The sequence below is a fragment of the Orycteropus afer genome, unplaced genomic scaffold, assembly GCF_000298275.1.
Source record: "Orycteropus afer afer isolate SDZICR_OR568_19922 unplaced genomic scaffold, OryAfe1.0 scaffold00040, whole genome shotgun sequence".
Classification (NCBI taxonomy): domain Eukaryota; kingdom Metazoa; phylum Chordata; class Mammalia; order Tubulidentata; family Orycteropodidae; genus Orycteropus; species Orycteropus afer.
The window spans coordinates 353,798-377,178 of record NW_006921627.1 but is presented as its reverse complement, the minus strand read 5'-3'; the positions used below and the strand labels follow the sequence as shown (position 1 = coordinate 377,178).

Sequence of the window (23,381 nt, the reverse complement as noted above, 5' to 3'; positions counted from 1 at the left end):
TGACAAGGAAGCAAAGTATGTAAGTAACAGACTGGAATGGATAAGAATCTTTTTTTTGGGGAGAATCTTTATTCTTTCTCTAAAATGACAAGAATATAGTGCCTTTCCTGCTAACCTAAGGGCACAACTCTGGCTGAGAGTGAGTTGCTAAGCAGAAAAGTTTTAACCAGAGGTGCTGTCTTATCACCAGCATCTGAGAAGTTTCCTGCATCCATGGCTTTTGCAAGAAATTGTGACAAAAGCCTCCTCGTTAATATTCTTCAGAAAATGGATAATCAGGGTGGTCAGCAGCACTAGAATGAGAAAGAATAATGCATAATGTAGACTAAAGACTATTTCAATAACAACAGTGATTTCTATGGAGCTGGCATTAGGATGAAAGTTAAACATTTTATTTCCTGAGAGCTTGTAAACTCTGCCTTTCTTACTTTCATCAGCATCCCTTTATAATATATGATTTTAGAAAATATGTAATAATAAATAAACAATTAAAATTATATTCCCATTCCTGGAATTTAACACATGGGGATGCACAGATAGAAATGTACAAATATATTCCCTTCTCTTCATCAGTTAACAAGCAAAGAGATATCCTGTGTGCCTTGCTTTGAAATCTTAGTGAAAGGAGAAACTGGTTCCACTTGTTTTGGAAAGGAATAAGTCCAGATTCATACTCAGCACTAATAAGTATTTTAGAGTGACATAGATTGTTGATAGAAATACCACTCCTCTTCACTAATTCATTTATTTCCTAGTAACTGCCTACCACACTCACTCTTTTGCTTTATTCAGAAATTGATACAATTTTATGTATGAGATATGGTCCCATCTCTAAGAACCTTACTATATAGTGAGATCTCTATACATAAAAACACCAAATATAAAATTATAGAAAAGTATGAATTATAATTAAAATATTTGATCAGTGGTAGAAATTAATGATGGCTTTCCATACTTTTCATAATTTCCCAATTCTCTTCCTATTTTTCAGTATACTAATAAAAGCTCTGGCAGCATAGTGGCTAAGGCACTTGACTGCTAACCAGAAGGCTGGCGGTTCAAACCCACCAGCCACTCCTCAGAAGGAAGGTTGGGCAATCCTACTTCCGTAGTGACACTGCCTCGGAAACCCAAGGAGGGGTCGCTATGAGTCGGGGCCGACTCGACGGCAAATAACAACAACAATAAAAATATTACCAATGACAATAATATACCTACCCATTTTTGAGTACTAATGATAAGTTTTTGTGTTGATCCCTTTTCACACCTGACTACATTATTTATATTATGAGTTAACATTCCCACAGCAGAAGGAATACCCTTCCTGCTCCTCCCTTATTTATAATGAGTGCCCTTTCTCAAAGTCTTATAATTTAGAGCATGTTGGCTAATAATAGTCTCCCAAATTGAAGTTTTGCCTCCATACTCTTTCTTTGGTTTTAATCTCCCTTCTCTTAACCTGCTTCATCCTTTGAATTGAAACCAAAACGAAAAAACACCACCACATGTTCTTACACACCCTTCAAAAGCCATCCTTTCAGGTGCCAAGTGCAGTGGTTAGGTCCTGAGCAAATGGGATAAAAAGGCAGGCAGAAATTTTAAAATTATTATGATCTAAAATTTATAAGAACTAGTAGAGATACTACCTCAGAAAGCCAAGGAGGGGTCACCGTGAATCAGTACTGACTCCACAGCAGGGAGTTTTGTTTGGTTTTAGTGGAAGTAAGGGCAAGCTCTGGCTTAGAGCAGATGATTGATGGAGATGCCTTTGATTGAGCAGGTTTGGGGAAAGAAGATGACAACTTCTGGACACATTTCATAAAGTGACATTTCTAATATTCAAACTATGTCCATCAATTTCTTGTGGAGATGAGAGACTTACATACCAAAACAAACAAACAAACAAAAACATGCTGTCACTGAGTTGATTCTAAGTCATAGAGAACTGCCTCATAAGGTTTCCAAGGTTGTAAATCTTTATTGAAACAGACTGCCTAATCTTTCTCCCACAGAGTGGCTGGTAGGTTTGAACCATTAACCTTTTGGTTAGCAACCAAATGCCTTAACCACTGTACCCACAGGGGTTCTTACATGAAGATGTAGATTCACCAATGATGTTGGTTTTCTCTGGAAAGTTATATGGAATGAGGAGAAAAGAGTATGAGTGAACGTCCTAAGTGACCCTGAGTCCCTCTTACCCTTTTGTTTGTTCAGTGACGAGAACTTTGACGTGAACCCAGTCTGAGAGTTTTGGGTAAGCTCTTATCTCTTCCTAAAAGTGGCCACAGTCATTCTGGTATTAATATAACTTTTAACAATGATCCTACTTTTCTCATGTGAAAATAAATTGAAGTAAATATCTTGACCAAAAGAAACTTACAATGCAACAGAATTATAGCGAACATTTTGGTTTAGGCCATCAAGGACTTTCATGTCCTCTGAAGTCAACTGGAATTCAAAAACCTGTCAAGAGAAAGAATTATAATTTGAAGTTATTTTTATATAATTTCCAATCTTGAAAAATCCAAGCACATCATCTGTATAAACAAAAATATGGCTGGGTACAAAAATCAGTGAACAATTAAGCAGTAGCTTGTCTGGTTAGAAAGTAAAATAGAAGATCCCATTTATATTAGCAACAATTAATAATATTGCCTAGGAGTGAATTTAATAGGAAAATACTAGTTATTTCTGAAGAAGATTTTAAAATGCTATTATTGTTAGGTGCAGTTGAGTAGGCTCTGACTCATAGTAACTCAATGTACAACAGAATGAAACACTGCCTGGTCCTGTACCAGCCTCACAAGTCCTTGCTATACTTGAGCCCATTGTTGAGCCACTGTGTCAATCCATCTTGTTGAGGGCTTTCCCTTTTTCTGATGACCCTCCACTTTACCAAGCATGAAATGCTATTAGAGAATATATAAAGAGTTGATTAGATTGAATAAATTGAATTATAGAGGAGTCCTCAGTATTATAAAAATGTCCTTTGTTGTAACTTAATCACTAGTTTATCAGACTGAAGAGGGAGCGCTAAACAAGAATAGACACTGATTGTCCTGGGATAAGTGTAAACTGGGATATTCCCAGGAAATTCAAGACTTATGGTCTCTGTACCCTTGAACAATTTGCCAACACCTATGATTGGCTATATTGGTGTTATTTTGTTTTAACAGATTGATAGGTAAGATTCAAAGAAGAGACAAAGGCTGGAATAATCACAAAGTTGGAAATTTAATAGGATTGAAATAAGTCAATCACAAAAGGACACATAATAAATGATTGCACTATAAAGTTCAGATCCTGAAATATATATTCTGTAATATAAGGATGAGATATGCCAGGGGACTGGAAGGCAAATTGACTGTTTCAGTTACTAGCATTGAGCTTAGACGTGGTGGAAATCACTGCTGATACTTGAATTTGCAAGTCATTTCTTGTGCAGGTTTTCACCCTAAGTGCATACTGTCTGAGCAATCAAAGAGTCTTAAGTTTTGAAATTAGAATCATCTGGGACTGGTGGTGTGATGGTTAAGGCTATGATTATTAGTGGTTTATGTAATCACCCTCTATTTTGTGATCTGATGTGAGCAGCCAATCAGTTTAAAGGGGAGTTTCATGGGGGTGTGGCCTGCATCCAATACATATGGATGTTCTGGCAAAGCACACTCTGTCTGGATCTGTCATTCGAGCCTGCATTTGCCTGGTCATCCTCTAACCTCTGGTGGTTGGAGTGTGAGCCAGAGCCTGCTGCCTGACCTGCAGATCTTGGATTCACCAGCTTCTGCAACCCTGTAAGCCAGCAGCCTATTGCCCAACTTGCAGATTTTTGGTTGACAGCCCTGGTTACAATATGAGTCAGGAGAAGGCTCTAACCTGTAACTGACCATGGATTTCAGACTTGCCAGCCTCCACAATTGTGTGATCTGTTTCATTGAAATAAATCTCTATATATTAGGAGTTTGGTGGTGTAATGCCTAAGGCATTTGACTGCTAAGCAGAAGGCTGGTGGTTCAAATCCACCAGCCACTCCTCAGAAGGAAGATTTGGCAATCTGCTTCTGTATTGATACTGCCTCAGAAACCCAAGGAGGGGTCACTATGAGTCAGATCCAACTCAACAGCAGTGAGTTTGGTGGTTTTGGATATATTTATGTACAGGTAGTCCCTGGATTACACACATCAGATTTATGGACAACTTGTATTTGCCCTTTAATATTATGTAAATTGTCCCTCACTTTTAAATGCTTGAACCAAACCTAAAACCAAATCTACCACCATTGAATCAATTCTGATTCATTGCGACCCTGTAAGACAGAGTAGAACTACCACATAGGGTTTCCAAGGCTGTTAATCCTTATAGAAGCTCTTGTGGAGCAGCTATGGGTTCAAACTGCCTACCTTTTGGTTAGCAGCTGAATGTTTTAATCACTCCACCACCAGGGTTACTTGAACCAACCCCTGCTTGCAACAAATTCTTCATCACGATCACCATAACTCACTGCCTGTCCAACACTTAAGTCATTGAATGGGCTTTGAGACTTTTCCTGCACTAAAGTCAAGGAGCTCTGGTAGCATAGTGCCTAAGGCACTTGACTGCTAACCAGAAGGCTGGCAGTTCAAACCCACCAGCCACTCCTCGGAAGGAAGGTTGGGCAATCCTACTTCCGTAGTGATACTGCCCCGGAAACCCAAGGAGGGGTCGCTATGAGTCAGGGCCGACTCGACGGCAAAACAACAACAACAAAGTCAAAACACACTGCCATTAAGTTGATTTCAACTCATAATGAACCTTTAGGGCAGAGTCTGGTAGCATAGTGGCTAAAGCACTTGACTGCTAACCAGAAGTCTGGCGGTTCAAACCCACCAGCAACTCCTCGGAAGGAAGGTTGGGCAATCCTACTTCCATAGTGATACTGCCTCGGAAACCCAAGGAGGGGTCACTATGAGTCGGGGCTGACTCGACAGCACATAACAACAACAACAGGGCAGGGTAGTACACCCTGTAGGAATTCCAAGACTGTAAATCCTTAGGGAAGCAGATGGCCTGATCTTTTTCCCATGCAGTGGTGGGTGTATTCAAACCACTGACCTTTTTGTTAGCCAAAGTTTTAATGACTACACCACCAGAGCTCCTTTCTTGCATTAACGTAAGAACTGTATGCACCTGTTTGCACTTAGCTACAAATTCTTAAAGACATACTCAGGAATGGATCTCATTCTAACCAAGGATTGCCTGTATATGCTTCACTGGTTTTGTTCCTGTAGAGAACCCAGACTAAGACAGCTGGCCATCCCAGAAGCCTGACTTAACTCTTCTTTGAGCTCTGGTGACTCATACCTTTATGTATAGTATCAAAGGGCACCACAAATTAGAAAATTAGGAGCTCACAGGTAAAACTAGCTAAAAGAGTATGGAAATATGTCATCACAAATGAGAACCTACAGGTATACAAAACAAAAGAAAACAAAGAAACAAAAAAACCAAACCCATTGCCAGTGAGTTGATTCTGACTCATAGAGACCTTCACTGGGTTTGTGAGGTTATAAATCTTTACAGAAGTAGATTGCCCTGTCTCTCTTCTGTGGCGTGGCTGGTGGGTTTGAACCTCCAACCTTCTAGTTAGCAATCAAATACCTTAGGCACTATGTCACCAGAGCTTTATCAGGTAAAGAAACAGCAAAACAACATACAGTACTGTGTTGTCATTGAAGGCAAACATGGGCATATGGGTGGATAGATGGGTGGATAGGCTAAACAATTAGGTATGTCTATGAAATGGGGAGGGTATCCAAGAACATAAATAGCGTTGGCAGACAGTGGTCCTATAAGTTTATGTGAATGATCAGAATTCCCAGGTGTATAGTAGAGCTGACAAGGGGCAAGGTTGTGGTCACAGCTTGGGTCACAGCCAGCTACCCAGAGGGACCGAGTAGTTGAACCTGTGGGCTTGGGACCATAGTTGCAGGGGACATCACGCTCAATTGGCATAACATACTATACAAAACATTGTTCCACCTCCTACTTTGGCGGGTAGTGACTGGGATCTTAAAAGCTAGCAAGCTGCCATCTGGATGCAACAATGGGTCTCTCCTTGTCCAGAGCAAAGAAGAAAGAAGAAAACCAAAATTCATGGAAACAATTAGTCCTAGTGACTGGTACACCATCTGATCTGCAGCCTATACAACTATGAGATCAGAAGAACTAGATGGTGCCCGGCTACCACTGTCATCCACTTGGAAGGGGATCTATGTAGGAGACCCTTGATAGAGAGGGAGAACAATGTGGAACAAAACTCAAAATCATTTGGAGGAAAAAAAAAAAAAAAAAGGTGGGGACCAGGTTTGCTGGTCCAATAGAGCCTGGTGGAACCACTGAGACTATGGTCCCTAGCTGCCCTTCAGGTCTGGAATTGAACCCACACCTGTGGTTTCCAGCCAAACAAAATACAGGTATATGAGTTGAACATTTACCTCAAGTAGATACACTCCTTGGAGAGAACAATCATGGAAGCAAGAAGGGCTGCTTATGCACAGGGAGACAGCTCGGGGGCAGGAGTGTATGGAGGGATGGACACTGGGAAGAGGTAACTATGGGGAGGGATGCTGTTGCATTGTGGTAAACTGTGGTCAATGACATGAGACAAAGTATATGTGAACTGCTGTATGGAAAGTGAATTTGCTCTGTAAATCTTCACCCAAATCACAATAATAAATAAATAAATAAATAAATAAGAAACAGCAAAACAAATCCACTGGAATTATGAATATTCCCAGAGTGGGAAATTGTGTATTCATAGACTGAAAAATAACTACAGGTATATTTTTAAAAATGTACACAAACAAGAAGCAATAGAATGATTAAAATATTATTTAAATAATTTTACAGGATTTTAGACATAAAAATTTTATATTAAAAACAAAGGACAGTTTTAGTAGTCTATTAGAAATGGCCAACAAACAAATGAAATTTATGATTATTTGCCATTGAAGAGATGGAAATAAAAACTACAATAAGACATTCTCTCACCCCTGCAAAAATGTCACTGATGAAAAAAGAAAACAACAAATGCTGCTGAGGATGTGGGGGATTGGGAACCATTAGACACTGCTGGTCAGACTAGAAATGACACAACTACTATGCAAAATGATATGGCACTTCCTTGAAAAGCTAGAAATAGAAATACCTTAAGAAGTAGCAATCCTACTTCTAGGTATATGGTCTAGAGAGCTAACAAAAGCAACATAGACATATGCACAACTATGTTTATTACAGTATTATTCATAAGAGCAAAAAGATGGAAACAACCTAACTGCCCAACAATGGATGAATGGATAGAAAAAAAAATAATGTGATCTGGGTCACATAGAGTGACTCAGTAAAATAGGAGAAAAAGGTGGAATAAAATTTAAGTTCTTAAAAAGTCCAAACTTACTGGACCAGTTGAGACCAGAGGATTCCCTGAGACTATTGCCCTGAGATACTTTCTAAATCTTAAACTGAAATTATCCCTTGAGGTCACCTTTTAGCTCAATAGCAGATTGGCTTGTTAAGTACACCTTGAATAATGAGCTCCTTTAACAAATTATCTATAGGAGAACAAATGTCAAAAACTTAGATCCCCTGATGCCCACAGCCCTGCTCACTACCTGCATGTTTTCTTTGATCCTCTTCTCATTATAACTCTTGACCAGCACCACAACCCCACGCTGTAGCTGATAACGAAGGGCAATCAGGGCTGGGGTTCGCTTGTGCTTTTTTGCCAGGGCACTAAGAACTGGATCATCCAAGAGAACAGGGGAGCTCTGGTCCACCCTGGAAGGAAATGAAGAAATGCTCAACACATGAGGCTGAATTTTCAATTTCTCAGGTTTCTAAAACAGACTAAAGTAGTCCCCTCTAAACCAGGGATTCTCCAGTTGTCCCTTGCCCAGTTGCATCTGCAAACTCCTTAGAACTTGTTAGAAATGTAAATTCTAGGGCTTCAGCCAGATGGATTGAACTGGAGCTGATTGGACCCAACAATCTGTATTTTAAAACCCTGAAGGACATTTTGATGTTCTCTTGAGTTTGAATGAAGGAGCCCTGGTTGCAGCGTGGTTAACCCTTCCAAGGCCAGATTATTTTCTGGTTTGAATTTTTTGTTGGAACCATCTGTTTTCAATAATAGAAGACATTTTGAATGAAATGGAAAAAAAAATATATATTTTTTAATTTTTATTGTGATGTGGGTGAAAGTTTACAGAGCAAATTCACTTTCCATATAGCAATTCATACACATTTTGTCTCATGACATTGACCACAATTTCCCACAATGTAACAGCTCTCTTCCCACTTCCTCCTCCTAGTTACCTGTTCCTCGTGTCCTTTTCTCCCACATACCCCTGCCTCCCTGCCCCCCCCAGAAGTGGTCTCTGTATACATACATTGCCCTTTTATTCTCCCTTGATTGATCTCTCCAGGGAGTGTATCTAGCTAATGTAAATGTTCAGCTCCTATGCTTATCTTTTGTTTGGCTGGAAGCCACAGAAGTGGGTTCAATTCCAGACCTGAAGGGCAGCTAGGGGTGAAATGAAGAATATTTTTGAGGTAATATTTTGAGGTTGATACAATTAGTGGGACACTTATGTGCCAAGGGGTTTCTGGTACTGGGGTGATTGTGATGAAGCCTGCTTCTTCAGATTCACACAGTTATACAGACCCTCACCAGAAGGCAGTATGCACTAAAAGTGGGATAAAAATTTCCCACTAAACCTCAAAGCCAAAAATGTAGGTGGGCAATATCTGTCCCTTTGGTCATAACAGGGTTAAAGAACTCATCTGCTAACCAGAAAGTTGGCAGTTGGAACCCACCAGCTGCTCTGTGGAAGAAAGATGTGGCAGGCTGCTTCTGTAATAATTTACAACCTTTGGACATCCTATGGGGAAATTCTACTCTGTCCTATAGGATCTTTATGAGTTGGAATCAACTCCAAAGCACTGGGTTGAGTTTGAAAACAAAGGTTCCAGGCCCTTGGATTTTCCTTTTTACTTCTCTGTGGCTATTTTCCTTCTCTGGGTATAGCTCCAGAAGAAGGGGCATGAAAGTGGGAAGAGAAATAGGAAGACTTGGATACTTTTTTTTTTATTTTCCTAAGATTTTGGTGAAAATTCAGTAGGCCCCAAATGAGAAGCATTCATTCTCATGTTTAATCATAGTGTGTAACAATTGTACAGAAGTTTATAAAATATTTTCAGATCATAATTTCTTTCTATCTTCATATACCTGGGAGCTACTTATTAATCTCCTGATTTTAGACATAACTGGGCTTGACTTTAGACTATGACTTGGGCTTGTGTCTTTTATCTCAGTTTCATATTTGTGTATAGACTTTAATCTAAACATACATTATCTATATGGAATCTAAAAATTACAGATGCATATGAGACAGATGGAGAATATGGCCTAATGCCTGGGTCTCACATGACATAGTTTAAGATAATCATTAACCTAACCCATAGCGGTAATTAAGGAGCTTTACAACCACAACAGTGGCATAGTGCCTAAGACATTTGACTGCTTACTGGAAGGTTGGTGGTTCAAACACACCAGTCACTCTGTGGAAGTAAGACTAGGCAATCTACTTCTGTAAATCACTGCCTTGGAAACTCAAAGGGGGTGTCGCTATGAGTTGGAATCAATGGCAGTGAGTTTGTTTGTTTGTTTTAAAGGTAATTAACTAGTTTGTTTCTTTTAAATTTAAGTATAAACTGACGTCCTGAGTTTCCAGCCCACACTCCAGACAAATTGGAGGCCAGCTTGATTACCTGTATCCCCTCAGCAGACCCACATTCCCACTCAGGAAAAACTGCAGTATTTGTTCTTCTTAAACACATTTTGGAAAAGAAAGGATTTCAGTGGACATTTAAATGAACCTCTGAGAAACCATCCTAAACTGCCTGGACTTCTAGGACTCTCTTTGTTCCTCTCTGACTACATTAACCCTGGTGCAGCCACATTTCTTTGGAATAGGTGGTTCAGGCTGTGTGTTTTGAGATCCGTGAATCATTGATTGAATAATAAATCTCTAGTATTGCTTTTATTTTGTTTCTATTCTCAGAAATTCTTTTACAGTGGTCATGTATACCCAGACTCATAATCAGACAGCCTTGGGCTGGGTAATGGAATTATAAAAGAAGCATTTCTGCAGTTTATCTCTGCCGTTTATCCAAGGAGTTGAAAGATCCCACCAGGAAATAGAGTATCGTATAATTAAAAATGTTTGAGTCCATTACCATAAAATGTCAAGGAAAGGTTTACCAGGGAAGAAAATTCACTTTTTTGTTACTGGGGATGGGAGGGAAGGGAAGGGAAAATTTCTGACTAAGAGTCAGATTAAGAGTCATGATTAAGAGTCATGTGTTGATTTGAGTGAAGGGAAAGGCAATGTAACAAAATGTGTGATCAGCTTAGTAACAATAGGGAAAAGAAGGACCCAGAAAGATACACAAAAGGTACCGATAGCAGAGACAAATACTATTAAATGCACAATACTACATTACCAGTGGCAGCAAACACTAGGCTATGGGGGAATGCATAGACAGGTGAGATCAGGTGTACTAGGCAAACAGGAATGATTCCAAGATCAAGGATAGACTTCGCTGAAGATAATCTTACATATATACTTGTGGTATAAAATAATCCATAAACAGTACAGAAGTAACAGGGGACCAGGTTGGAGTAGCTTCTCAGAGACAACAAAACACTTTTCAGGAGAGAGTCACTAGGTCTGTGGGCTTGGGACCATAGTCACGGGGACCACCATGCTCAACTGACACAATAAAAAAAAAAAAAATTTGTTTAGAAAGCCAAACTCACTGCTGTCCAGTCGGTCCCAACTCTTAACAACCCGCCTTGGGTTTCTGAGGCGGTATCTCTATGGAAATAGATCGCCCAATCTTCCTTCCGAGGAGTGGCTGGTGGGTTTGAACCACCAGCCTTCTGGTGAGCAGTCAAATGCTTTAGGCACTATACCTATGTCATTTGGAAACAATAAGTCCAAGGATATAATGGACCACAGGAACCTCAGCCTTTATCACCCTGAGACCCGAAGACCTAGATGATACCTGGCTACCAATGCCAACCACTTGGAAAGGGCTCAGAATTGGAGATTCTGAATAGAGTGGGAGGAAAAATGTAGAACATAATTCAAAAACACAAAAATGACCATAATTACTGGTCAGGTAGAGACTGGTGGAACCCCCAAGACTATGGCCCCGGGTTATCCTTTGGGCATGGAACTGGACTCACTTCATTCTACAGCCAAACAGTGGAAAGAACTACAGGCAGAACACTTATTCCAAGGAGATGCATGCAGTAGATCCATCAACCACGAGACACCAGAAGGGCAGCATTTACGTAGACGGAAAGTGGACAGACAGGAATGCATAGATAAGAAGAGCATAAGGAAGGGGTAGTCACAGGGAGGAGATAGGAGAGCTTTTTATGGTTGGGGATTGTAATCGGGGGTTGTGAGGCCAGATGTGCATGAACTGTTGTGTGTAAAATGAATTTGCTTTGTAAATTTGCACCCGCATCATAACCAATTAAATGTTTCTTCAACAATGGGATTTTAGATAGTCTCCCCTCATTACCATTTCTTCTCTCGGTGTGATCCCAAAGCACTGTAGGCAACCAGAACAATATCTTTAGACTTGCAGAAATCCAGCAGTTTACTCTGTTTGAGATAAGGGTGACATTCCACCTATAGAATGCCAAGACAAAAATGGGTCAGAATGCATGAAATATGTGAGCCAAAACTGGATCCCACTTGAAACAAAAGAGGTAAAAATATTTGGGGGATAAAATAGGAGAAATATGAATATGAACTGCATAGTAGATGATGTCTTGGTTCTCTAGTGCTGCTGTAACAGAAATACCACAAGTGGATGGCTTAACAAACAGGAATTTATTCTGTTACAGTTTAGGAGGCTAAAAGTCCAAACTCAAAGTGTGGTTCACAGGGCTGGGTGAAGTCCCCTTGACATTGGGCTTCAGCTGTGCCTTTTTTTTTTTACAACTCCACTGGAGCTGGAGCCATCTCCTAATTCAGGCAGCTGCTGGCTGCTGAGGCTGAAGAACCCAAGGTCAGCAGGTAAAATACCACAATCCCAAAATCAATAGGCAACACAGCAGGCCACTGCCTCAAGTCCAGGAAGTGGCCAAATGCCAGCTCCAAATGTGCCAAAAAAACTAAAGACTTATCTCTAAGTCTCCATATATACTGGAAGCAGGCCATATCCCAAGAGCAACTCCCCTTCAACTGATTAGGCGCTCACAGCACATTCCACCATGGAGGTGATTACAATCTCATCATGGGGAATAACTACATCCAGCTGCATCCAGCTGCCAAACCTCTCAAAATCACAGCCCAGCCAAGCTGACACACAACCTTAACTACCACAGATGATCTCAGAAAACATTCACAATTTTAGATACAGCAATGAAATGTGTCAGAGAAAATATCTTTATCCTTATGCAATACATGCTGAGGTATTGTTATGGATTGAATAGGGTCGCCCCCCCCCAAAAAAAAAATGTGTTAAAATCCTAAAGCTTGTACTTGTAAATACGACTTTATTTAGAAATAGGGGTTTCCTTTTGTTATATTCATGAGCCTGTCACAGTATAGAGTCGATCCTAAAACTGATCATTCTGAGTTATAATAATTTAAAATAGACACACACAAAGTGGGAAGAGGAAGGCAGATAACAGAAACAAATGCAGCCAGAAGACCAAGACCGTCATGAATTACAACAGCTACTTTTTTTTGTTACAACAAAAACAGATAAAAAGGACCTCTACCTAGAGGCATGACCTGAATTTGAATTTCTAGCCTCCTGAACTGTGGGAAAATTAATATCTGTTCTTTCTGGCTACCAACTTGTGGTAATTCTATTAAAACAGCCCTAGGTAATCAAGACAATTATATAGACAGCAAGTGTTATATCTACAACTTACTTCGAAAATGTTTAGCTTTAACAGGTATGTTTAAGCAACTAATTCAATGGTAGAAATCAAGGAGAACAAGATTAAGATTTAGTCATTCCCTAGTTCTATCCCACCACATTACTAAGTATTTCTCACAGTTGATATCCTCTGCCTTTATCAACACTAGAAACTAAAATCTTCATCCCTTTGACCTCAGGGACTTTACTAGTCTCTGCTAATTGTTCATGCAAGTGTATTTCATAGGTCAAAAATAGAGACACCAAGAATAAGGATTCAAGCATCCAAATCACACACCCTTTGTGATAGTTGGAGCTGTGTGTCAACTTGGCTGGACCACAATTCTCTGTGGTTTAAGCAATTGTGATGTAGGTTGTTCCGATGATAGGATCAGATGTATATGTTTTGAGCAGCCAATCCATTGAAAGGGAGCTTCCCGAGGGGTATGGCCAGCTTTCAGTATATTTATGGACATCCTGGGAAAAGAGACACTCTTCTGTGGATCGGGATTTGGTTTTGCTGCCTACAGCAGTCCATGAGTGAACAATTCACCATTCTGGCCTGGAGATCTTGGATTCGTCAGTTGTTGGACTCAACAGCCAGTATACTGCCTGCCACCCTTGAGCTCCTCAGCCCCTGAAGCTGTGTGAGTCAGGAAAAGCCTCCAGCCTGACATTTGATCCAAGAACTTGGGACTTGTCAGCTTCTATAAGTGTGTGAGCCATTTTCCTAAGATATATTTCTCTTTTTCTCTCTATAGAAGCTTTACTGGTTTTGTTTCTCTAGAGAACGCAGTCTAACACATCCTTGTTGCTGTTTTTAGGTGCTGTTGAATCAGCTCCAACTCACAGAAACTATGTGCAACAGAATGAAACATGGCTTGGTTGTTTAAAACCTAAACAAATTCGTAACACCCATATATCTTATCAATGCCCTCTAGATGGAAGTTCTTCACTCTAGAATCTAGTTCAAAAGGGTAAGATGCATAGGAGGACAGGATGTAAGACATAATTACAGAAAAAAGTTGTGAAGAACAGAAAGCAGAAGCAGCTGTGCCGGGTGGAGGAGGCTCACCTGGTTGCAGACAGGCTTGTACTTGAGCCCTGGCTTGTTCAGGATCATCTCTAGCTGCCTGCGGTTAAAGTTGGACACTCCAATGGACTTGGTCAACCCTAAGTCCTTACACTTCTCTAGGGCCTGTGGAGAAAGAGATTGTGAGGAATAATTTGTGTGATCTGGCTATAGAACAATGTAGAGATACAGCCACTAAAAGAAACAACTCAAGACACGACATGAAACTGACTGGTAATGATTGTCATAAAGAGCAGAAGAAATACAGAAAAAAAATGGAAGAAGATGATGGCGGCAAAAATAGAATTAGTGCTTCATACTTAGGAAAACAGGAAACGATATGGCACACTGTCCCCAGTTTTTTCTTCTCTTTCTCTGTGTCACATTCAATTAAGGTGGTCTTCCACACCAATATATCAAAACACCCCAAGTCAGGGTCAAGGAAGTCTAAAGACATTGGGATATACCCCCTTTAACTTAGCAGCAGCAGCCTAGGACATTGTTGATTACTTTTTCATTGATACATGTCTCCTGAGTCTCCTCTTACTTCCCAGACTACTCCCCTTGTTAGAGTCTCATTATGTTTCTGAACTGTGACTCCCAGGGCTCAGTCCTTAGATTTCTTTGCTTCTCAATCTCCTCTCATTCTCAAGTGATCTATTTGTATGTATGGTTTTCAATACCATTTACATGACTAAGTCTCACAAATTGATATCTGTACCCTAGACCTACCCCAAGATGTACTTGTTCATAGACTTCCAGGTTCAACTGCTTACTAATCATCTCTGTAGATGTTTTATTAGACATCTCAAAGTGAACATATCTAAAACTGAGTTTCTGGGTTCCTTCCCAATCTGTTTCTCCTGTAGTCTTTGTCTCATTCAAAGCAAACACCACCAGCAATTTGTTCAGGACAAGGACCTCAGAGTCAAACTGGCTCTCTCAGTCTCATACACCTCATCCAATTCATCAAAACATCACGTCATCTCTGTTCTCAGGATAGATTGAGAATCCACCTACTTCTTACAACCTTCCCATTTGTATCCCTTCATTTCTCATTCCTGGTCCTACTCTTAACCATCCAGATAATCATCCACACAGCATTTGGATACATGCTGTTCAGTACAACTTCCTGCAATGATAGAAATGGTGCACCTGTACACTGTACAATAGAGTAGGTAGGCACTAGCTTCTTGTTGCTATTGAGCTATTAAATATATGACTAAGGAACTGAATCTTAAATTTTAGTGATTTTTAATTAAATTTAAATACGCAAGTATGTGTCAAGCAACCATCTAATATATTAGTGTGGATACGTTGTTGTTGTTATGTGCCATTGAGTTGGACCAGACTCATAACAACCCCTGCTTGGGTTTCCGAGGCAGTATCACTACAGAAATAGATTGCCTAACTTTCCTTCTGAGGAGTGGCTGGTGGGTTTGAACTGCCAGCCTTCTGGTTAGCAGTCAAGTGCCTTAGGCACTACACTACCAGAGTTCCTGCAAATACATTAGTGATCCTTTTTTATAAAGTAAACCAGATAAAATTCCTCTGATGGTTTTAAAACTCACACTGAGTCAAAACAAAGTCAGTCTTTTAAGACCTGTCATCATCTGACCTCCATTTTCCCTCTGAGCTTGTCTCCTCCCACTCTTTCCTCTTCCAGCTTTAGGAGAGACCTTGCTGTTCCTTGGACATAAAAGCACAATACCTCTTAAAGAGCTTTTCACCTGCTGTCTTCTGTACTCAAATATTCTTCCCCAAGAAATGGCTCACACCTTATCAGATCTTGATTCAATCTTCCTCATATCAAAAAGCTTTCCCTTAGAATCTTTTTTTTATATAAGTACCCCCATACATCCATTTCCTCCACAGCAGACCCCCCCTTACCATAACTGATGTATAGTTTTCCATGGACTTACTACTATTTGATATATTATACAGTTATATTTTCCTTTTTTTTTTATGGTTACTTTTCTTTGTCTCCACTCAGATATAAGATCTATGAGGGCAGGTACCTTTGTTTCACTATTCCTCCTCCTCCTCAGTAGTTTATTCATAATTTTTTATTATGAGATGAATATCATAATTGTAAGTCTGTATAAGGTAGATAAAATATAGCTAGGTTGTCAGAATGTCTTCAGCTAGATTCTAGAAGGAAGTAGGTTGAGAAATGGTAAAACATAAATTAATTCATCACACAACATGCCAAATTGTGAGTAGGGCGCCAAGCAGGTAGTCAGAGCAATGAGGACACTTAAGGAGAAGATCTCGCTCATCTCCTGCCACGACAGGTGAAGAGATTCATTTGTCAGATGCAGAGGATTGGGCAGTAGAGGGAGAGTAAATTATTAGTAGTTAAGGAGTTAACATCACATGTTTCAGTTGATTAAAATCATCAATGGAGGTCTACACTAGAGATGTCAGAAGGAAGATTGGGCAATCTACTTCCATAGTGATACTACCTCAGAAACCCAAGGAGGGGTTGCTATGAGTCAGGTCCAACTCAACGGCACATAACAACAACACCAACAACATACCAGAGATGAGACTGCTATGTAGTTTATGGTAAGAGATATTCTAGGATGCACATTTATTAAACAAAGTAAGATTAAAAAAATTAATTTCAGGCCCCCAAAGCCAGTGAAAAAGTCCTTGAAAGTAATACACATCTTACTCTCATTTCCAGGTGAGGTTTAGGATGGAGGCAGGACTGTGCTTGATATTCCAAATATCTATACTTTTCTGAAATTTGGTCTAATCAGTCTTGGGAACACATGATTAGTAAAAACATTCAGATCAATATAACTTTAAATGTATGATCCAATGCCCTGTATCTTCTAGACCAGAAAGAGGAAATTTCTCCTTTCATCCTCCAAAAGCAGCTTTACTGGTTTGCTGTGCCAATAGCCTTGGAAGTGTGTCAGCTTCCTTTCAGAAGGAAGGTCACTCTCTGGTAAAACCAGGAAAACACCATTTAAAGAATAAGTAGAATTCTGGAGCTCTATGACTACTTTGAGATCATTTGTCTGATTTCTGATTTTAAAGATGGGAGAAGTGAGGTCTACTGACTTTCTCAGGTTCACACAGTTGCAAGATGTGAATCGGGCCCCCACCTCTTGTCTTCCTCTCTTGTTATCTCCTTTAAGCACTCACCTCCCATGTGGCACAGAGATCCACTGTGTCAAATATCACTTTTCCATGTTCATCTTTTGGTATCATTTCTTCCCCAGGCTGGAATAGATGTAGTCATTAGAGTAATGTCACAAAACATTGCCTTCACCCGTAGCCATGATATGAAGTACTTCTAGGGCTGGGACAGTAAGCCTCCATGAGGGATGGAATAACCCTTCAGGTGCTAATATTTGCAGAGTATTTTGTGTATGATGTTGTAAATCATGTCTTTTAAAAGATAGACTTCTTATAATCCTTTACATCTACTATCATTAGAATTAATGTCATTTTCCTATGTACCAAACTAATAAACCAAACCAAACTTACTGCTGTTAAGTTGGATCCAACTCATAGAGACCCCTCCTTGGATTTCCGAGGTGGTATCGTTACGGAAGTAGATTGCCTAACCTTCCTTCCGAGGAATGCCTGGTGAGTTTGAATTATCAGCCTTCTGGTTAGCAGTCAAATGCCTTAGGCACTATGCCACCAGAGCTCCCACCAAACTAATAGGACTAATATTTGACTTCTGTTACTTTTGTCTGCTGAGTATATTTTGCTTTTTGTTAAATGAGTCTCTTTCATGTGGAATAGCAGTAAGTCACATGTCCTTAATTTCCAGCAATAATGGATTACAATATATACCCAAACTGAGCTATAATTGTACTATCAGAGTTCCTTATCCCTCTAAACACATGATAGTTCATGGGTAGGCACATAAACCAGCCAGGGTCAATCTAGAATTATGAATTATTTTCTAGGATTCATCCCCAGTATAATTATCCATATACCCTTATAAGAAAAATTTAATTCAACCATCCCTGCCAGATGTTGTTCCTACTGATAGAGGAAATGAAATAGGTTTAATTATACAGACTGCTAACCTTCAGAGCCATTGGGAAATGAATAATGTAGAGATCAACATAGTCCAGCTGAAGTTTTTTCAGTGACTTTTCCAAGGCTGGCTGAACCAACTCTGGTCGTAGGAAAGTGAGCCAAAGCTGCAGAGATTAATCATGGAAGTTGTGTTTGATTAATGCTGAAGCAATTTAGTGAAGAGATACAGAAACAGATGACATATACATTGTGACTTTTTTAGCACTTCAAAGCTGAAGGTTGTTTGCTAGCATCATTGATATTGGTTATTAATGTAGACAGAACAAACATGAACCTGGACTGTGATCAACAGAAGTAGAAGTAATCTTTAGGTTTTATTCAGAATCTTAGTCTTTTTTGTGATACTTAAAAACATGTGGGTTTCAACTATCAATAGTCCTATGAGTGAATACTAACAAACAGTAGGTAGGTACACATTTCTTAGAACAATTAACCATATGAGATCAGAAAGGCACCATTTGCCCAGGGACAAAACTCAGAAGGCAGGAATGGACAGGATTGAAGGACAAATGAAAATGGTAATCACAGGGAGGAAATGGGAAGAGAGCTTTTACCTTATGGTGATTGCATTCAGTGTTGTGAAAGAAAGCAAATGGGTATGAACTGTTGAATGCAAAACCAATTTGCTGTGTAAACTTTCATTCAAATCACAATAAAAAGTTTTAAAAAGTCAATTGTATTTCTATAGATCAACAATGGACAAACTTAAATTGCTGTTAAAGAATGCCATTTATAACAAAATAAAAAATACGAAATAAAAAAAATGGATTTCATTTTAAAATGAAATAGAAAATAATGACTAATGTATCTAAAAGAGGTAGAAAACCTGCCATATAAAAACATACTAAAGGCATGGGGTTACTTGCATGTATCGAATATGGTGGCAAGCACTGAAAAATAACTGTGCTTGAAGGATCCTATGACAAGTAACAGTCAAAGACATGGCATCCACCTGTTTTACAAATACTCAACTCCTAGAAAGTCAATGGTTTAGAACTTACTTGGAGAATTAACATAATTAATTAGCATAATTAAAAGTATCATCAGGTACTTTTGATGAAAACTAGATGACTATAGGGCAAAAACTCCACTTTTTTTTTTTAAATTGTGATTTGGGTGAAAATTGACTTTCCATACAGCAGTTCACATATGCTTTGTCTCATGGCATTGACCACAATTTACCACAATGCAACAGCTCCTCTCCCACCTCCTCCAGACAGTCACTTCTTCCCTGTATCCATCCCTCCATGTACTCCTGCCCCCGAGCCGTTTCCCTGTGCATAAACAGCTCTTCTTTCTCCCATGATTTTTCTCTCTGAGGAGTGTATCTACTTCAGGTAAATGTTCAACTCCTATGCCTGTATTTTGTTTGGCTGGAAGCCACAGGTGTGGGTTCAGTTTCAGACCTGAAAGGCAGTTAGGGGTCATAGTCTCAGTGGTTCCACTAGGCTCTATTAAACCTGGTCTCCTTTTTTTATTTTTCCCCCCTAAATGATTTTGAGTTTTGTTCCACATTGTTCTCCCTCTCTATCCTGGATCTTCTACATAGATCCCCCTCCAAGTGGATGACAGTGGTAGCTGGGCACCATCTAGTTCTTCTGGTCTCATAGTCATATAGGCTGCAGATCACATGGTGTACCAGTCTCTAGTACTAATTGTTTCCATGAATCTTTGGTTTTCTTCATTCTTCTTTGCTCTGGATGAGGAGAGACCCATCGTTGCATCTAGATGGCTGCTTGTAAGCTTTTAAGATCCCAGTTGCTACTCGCCAAAGTAGGAGGTAGAACAATGTTTAGTGTAAAAAACTCCATTTCTTCTTGGGTTTCCCTTTTTACCTGACCTATTCATTTTTAGTATAAATATATTGTCAGTACATCAACTGAAAAATAGAAGGAAACGAATCAAGAGATAAAAATAATTATGAAATAACAATTATGCCCATTGACTGAAGTATGTTTAATAGAGTTTACAAAGCAATTTCACAAACTTTGTATCTTTCTATGCCCAGTTCCACCCTATGAGGGAAGAATTAGTACTGCTTTTGTGTACATACTGTGATAGTTAAGGTTGTATGTCAACTTGGCTGGACCTGGTTGAGTGGCTGGGCAGCTGGATATAGTTATTCCCCATGGTGAGATTGGTAACTCCATGGTGGAATCTACTGGAGCAGCTGAGTAGCTGCTTTAGGGATGTGGTCTACTTCGTATATAAGAAGCAACTTTGAGGAAGATCTTCAGTTGATGGCATGCTTGAACCCTGCATGTAGCTGAGTTGTTGTTCAGCAGCCTGTCATGTTGCCCTGACAATCTTGGACTTTTAATGGACTTGGATTAATGGCCTGCCATCTGGTTTGGTAATATTGGGACTGTGCCTTTTACTTGTTGACCTTGGGTTTGTCAGCCTCAGCAGCTAGCAGCTGCCTGAGTGAAGAGATGTGTCTATCATCAGTGGGCTGGGAGCAAGAGACAGAGCTGAAGCCCAAGGTTGAGGTGCTTTCACCCGGTCCCTAGAGCCTGGTACCTGGAACTTGGACCATCCCGTTTGTGGTATATTCCTGTCAGAGTGGCACTAGGTAACCAAAATAATAACTGAAGGAAAAAGCATTTTGAACATGTTAATATACACTGGATAAAATTTACAAAACATTATCTTTATCTTGTTTAATGCTCCAATAGCTCTCTTATACTGTATCGACAGAAGTGAGACCTGACATTCAGAATGTTCTGAAATTTTACCATGTCACACTGATAGTAAGAAAAACTGTCATTAGACTACAGATCTGTGTGATTCTGTCATCCATGTAAAGTGAGTTTTTTAGGCCGAGGCTCAGAAAATAAAATATTTTAAAATTATAACATTTGAGCATAACAATAATTAGAAAACCATCACCTCTGTCTTATTTTATACTACTTTTAGTACATAAATATTTGTGAATAAGAGTTGTATGAATAAGTACAGTTCACCAAACCACTCAGATAATCATAAAACCATTTCCATACAAAATCACTACATAAATATGCACACACTCACCCACCCATCCACCCACCCCCCACACACACATGTCATATGCACAGCACCTTTGAAGTGTAGAATATGTCTTCTCTCTTCACAATACCATCAGCAATTTTACTTCTGATGGCTTGTCCAATTTCCTTTTCATTTTCATACAGATGAGCTGAATCAATATGACGAAACCCAGCATCAATAGCTAATTTGGTTGCCTCTTCAGCTTTACTCTTAGGCACCTAAGAATGAACAAAAGATAATATTCGGGAATGTACGTGATTGAGATGTAGTTGGGGTCTCAAGTGCTGAACTTTACCAGAGTAAATCGTTTCACCACGACTTGGGTTAGTTCTGCATGTAAGGTACCAACCAGTTTGCTTGGAACTTTTCCATTTTTAGTTATGAAGTTGGGCGTCACACGAATCTCTTCAGTTCAAAGAAATTAGGATAGTTTTTCACTGGCATTGGAGGTCCTAAAGGCCACCCATACATTCTAGGATTGACTGAATAAATTAAAAGCATATGGTTGTTTTCATGGGAATTATTAGAGTGAAGTGACACAGAGCAAAATCAGCAAAGAGACACAATCTATGAGAAGAAGTACAGAGGAAACCAGGCACAAACTTCCAAGAGTTTCTTGTGGAATCACACAGAATACAATTGATTCCTCCAAGATGGAATTTTGACAACTGGTGGAGATTGTTATGTGTTTCATTAGAGACTCAATGCCCAAGTTTTTACTGTGGTCTGGTTACATAGGCACTCTCTACTAACACATACCAAAATGCCAGACTCCTAGAAGGAAAGCAGCTATTCAGCCTAAACCTCATCGTGCAAACAGTTTAGGCACAGACAAACACCCTTATGAAGTAAAGAATTGTGGGATCCTTCATTCCCTAAATCCTAGTTGTAGATGGAAGTCACTGCCAACCTTGAAAGCAAAACTTCTGCAGATAGTAGTGTACTGTCTTTTGTACACAGCCACTCTGTATGTTGTTGTTAGGTGCTGTCAAGTCGTTTCCGACGCATAGCGACCCTATGTACAGCAGAACAAAACATTGCCTGGTTCTGTGCCAGCCTCACGATCCTTGTTATACCTGAGCCCATCGTTGCAGTCACTGTGTCAGTCCATCTTGTTGAGGGCATTCCTCTTTTTTTTGTTGATCCTCCATTTTACCAAGCATGATATCCTTCTCCAGGGAATAGTTCTTTCTGACAACATGAGCAAGTCTGACCATTCTCACTTCCAAGGTGCATTCCAGCTTCACTTCTTCCAGGACAGATTTGTTAGTCCTTTTACCAGTCCATGGTACTCTTAGCATTCCTCTCCAACACCGCAACTCAAAAGTGTCAACTCTTCTTTGGTCTTTCTTGTTCATTGTCCAAGTTTCACATGTAGGTGAGGTGATTGAAAATACGATAGCTTGGGTTAAGAGTCTTCAAGGAGATATCTTTGCTCTTCACCACTTGAACGAGGTCTTTTGCAGCAGATTTGCCCAAGGCGGTACGTTGTCTGATGTCTTGACTGCTGCTTCCATTGGTGTTGATTGTAGAACCAAGTAATATGAAGTTGTTGACAACTTCATTCTTTTCTCCATCTGTTGTGAAGCTAAGGACCAGTTGTGAGGATTTTTGCTTTCTTTATATTGAGGTGTAATCCATACTGCAGACTATAGTCTTTAATCTTCATCAGAAAGTGCTTTGAGTCATTCTCACTTTCAGCAAGCAAAGTTGTGTCATCTGCGTATTGCAGGTTGTTAATGAGTCTTCCTTTAATCCTGATGCTCTGTTTGTATAACAGAGCTAAATAGTGGGTGTAAAATGTGTAGCTTAGAATACAGATTCATGCCTAAGAAATTAATTGTAGCCTTAAAGGTTAGTAAAGTAGTTGTCTGCCTTGAAAAATTAAAAAACCAAACTCACTGCCATTGAGTCAGATTAGACTCATAGCAACTTGCCCTTGAGTTTCCAAGGTGGTATCACTACGGAGGTAGATTGCTCAACCTTCCTTCCTGCGAGTGGCCAGTGGGTTTGAACTGCCAAAGCCAAGGGCAATTCAATTAGGGAAGATATCATTATAGTGAAAGTAACAGTTATTGGCTTGTCCCTAGTCACACGGCTAAGTAATCAGAAAGACAAGTTTGGAATGCACATTATCCAGCTACCAGTCTACTGACTGGCTTCCAGTCTCTTTGTTTCCCCTTGTGTGAGGGTTCCTAGTCTACCTATTTGCTTCAAATCTCAGGTA

General features: G+C 39.7%; 1 protein-coding gene across 1 annotated transcript in view; it reads right to left on the bottom strand.

Annotated features, from left to right (window-relative positions):
- Positions 1-250: 250 nt before the first annotated feature.
- The window catches only part of LOC103193747 (aldo-keto reductase family 1 member C1-like), a 25,050-nt gene continuing 1,919 nt past the window's right edge, over positions 251-23,381 (bottom strand). The window contains exons 2-9 of the mRNA XM_007937008.1: positions 21,205-21,372; positions 18,115-18,231; positions 17,216-17,293; positions 14,063-14,185; positions 11,635-11,744; positions 7,650-7,815; positions 2,381-2,463; positions 251-293 (exon numbers count right to left, since the gene is read on the bottom strand). Coding sequence (XP_007935199.1) covers positions 251-293; positions 2,381-2,463; positions 7,650-7,815; positions 11,635-11,744; positions 14,063-14,185; positions 17,216-17,293; positions 18,115-18,231; positions 21,205-21,372 — 888 coding nt within the window. The remainder of the gene's footprint in view (positions 294-2,380; positions 2,464-7,649; positions 7,816-11,634; positions 11,745-14,062; positions 14,186-17,215; positions 17,294-18,114; positions 18,232-21,204; positions 21,373-23,381) is intronic.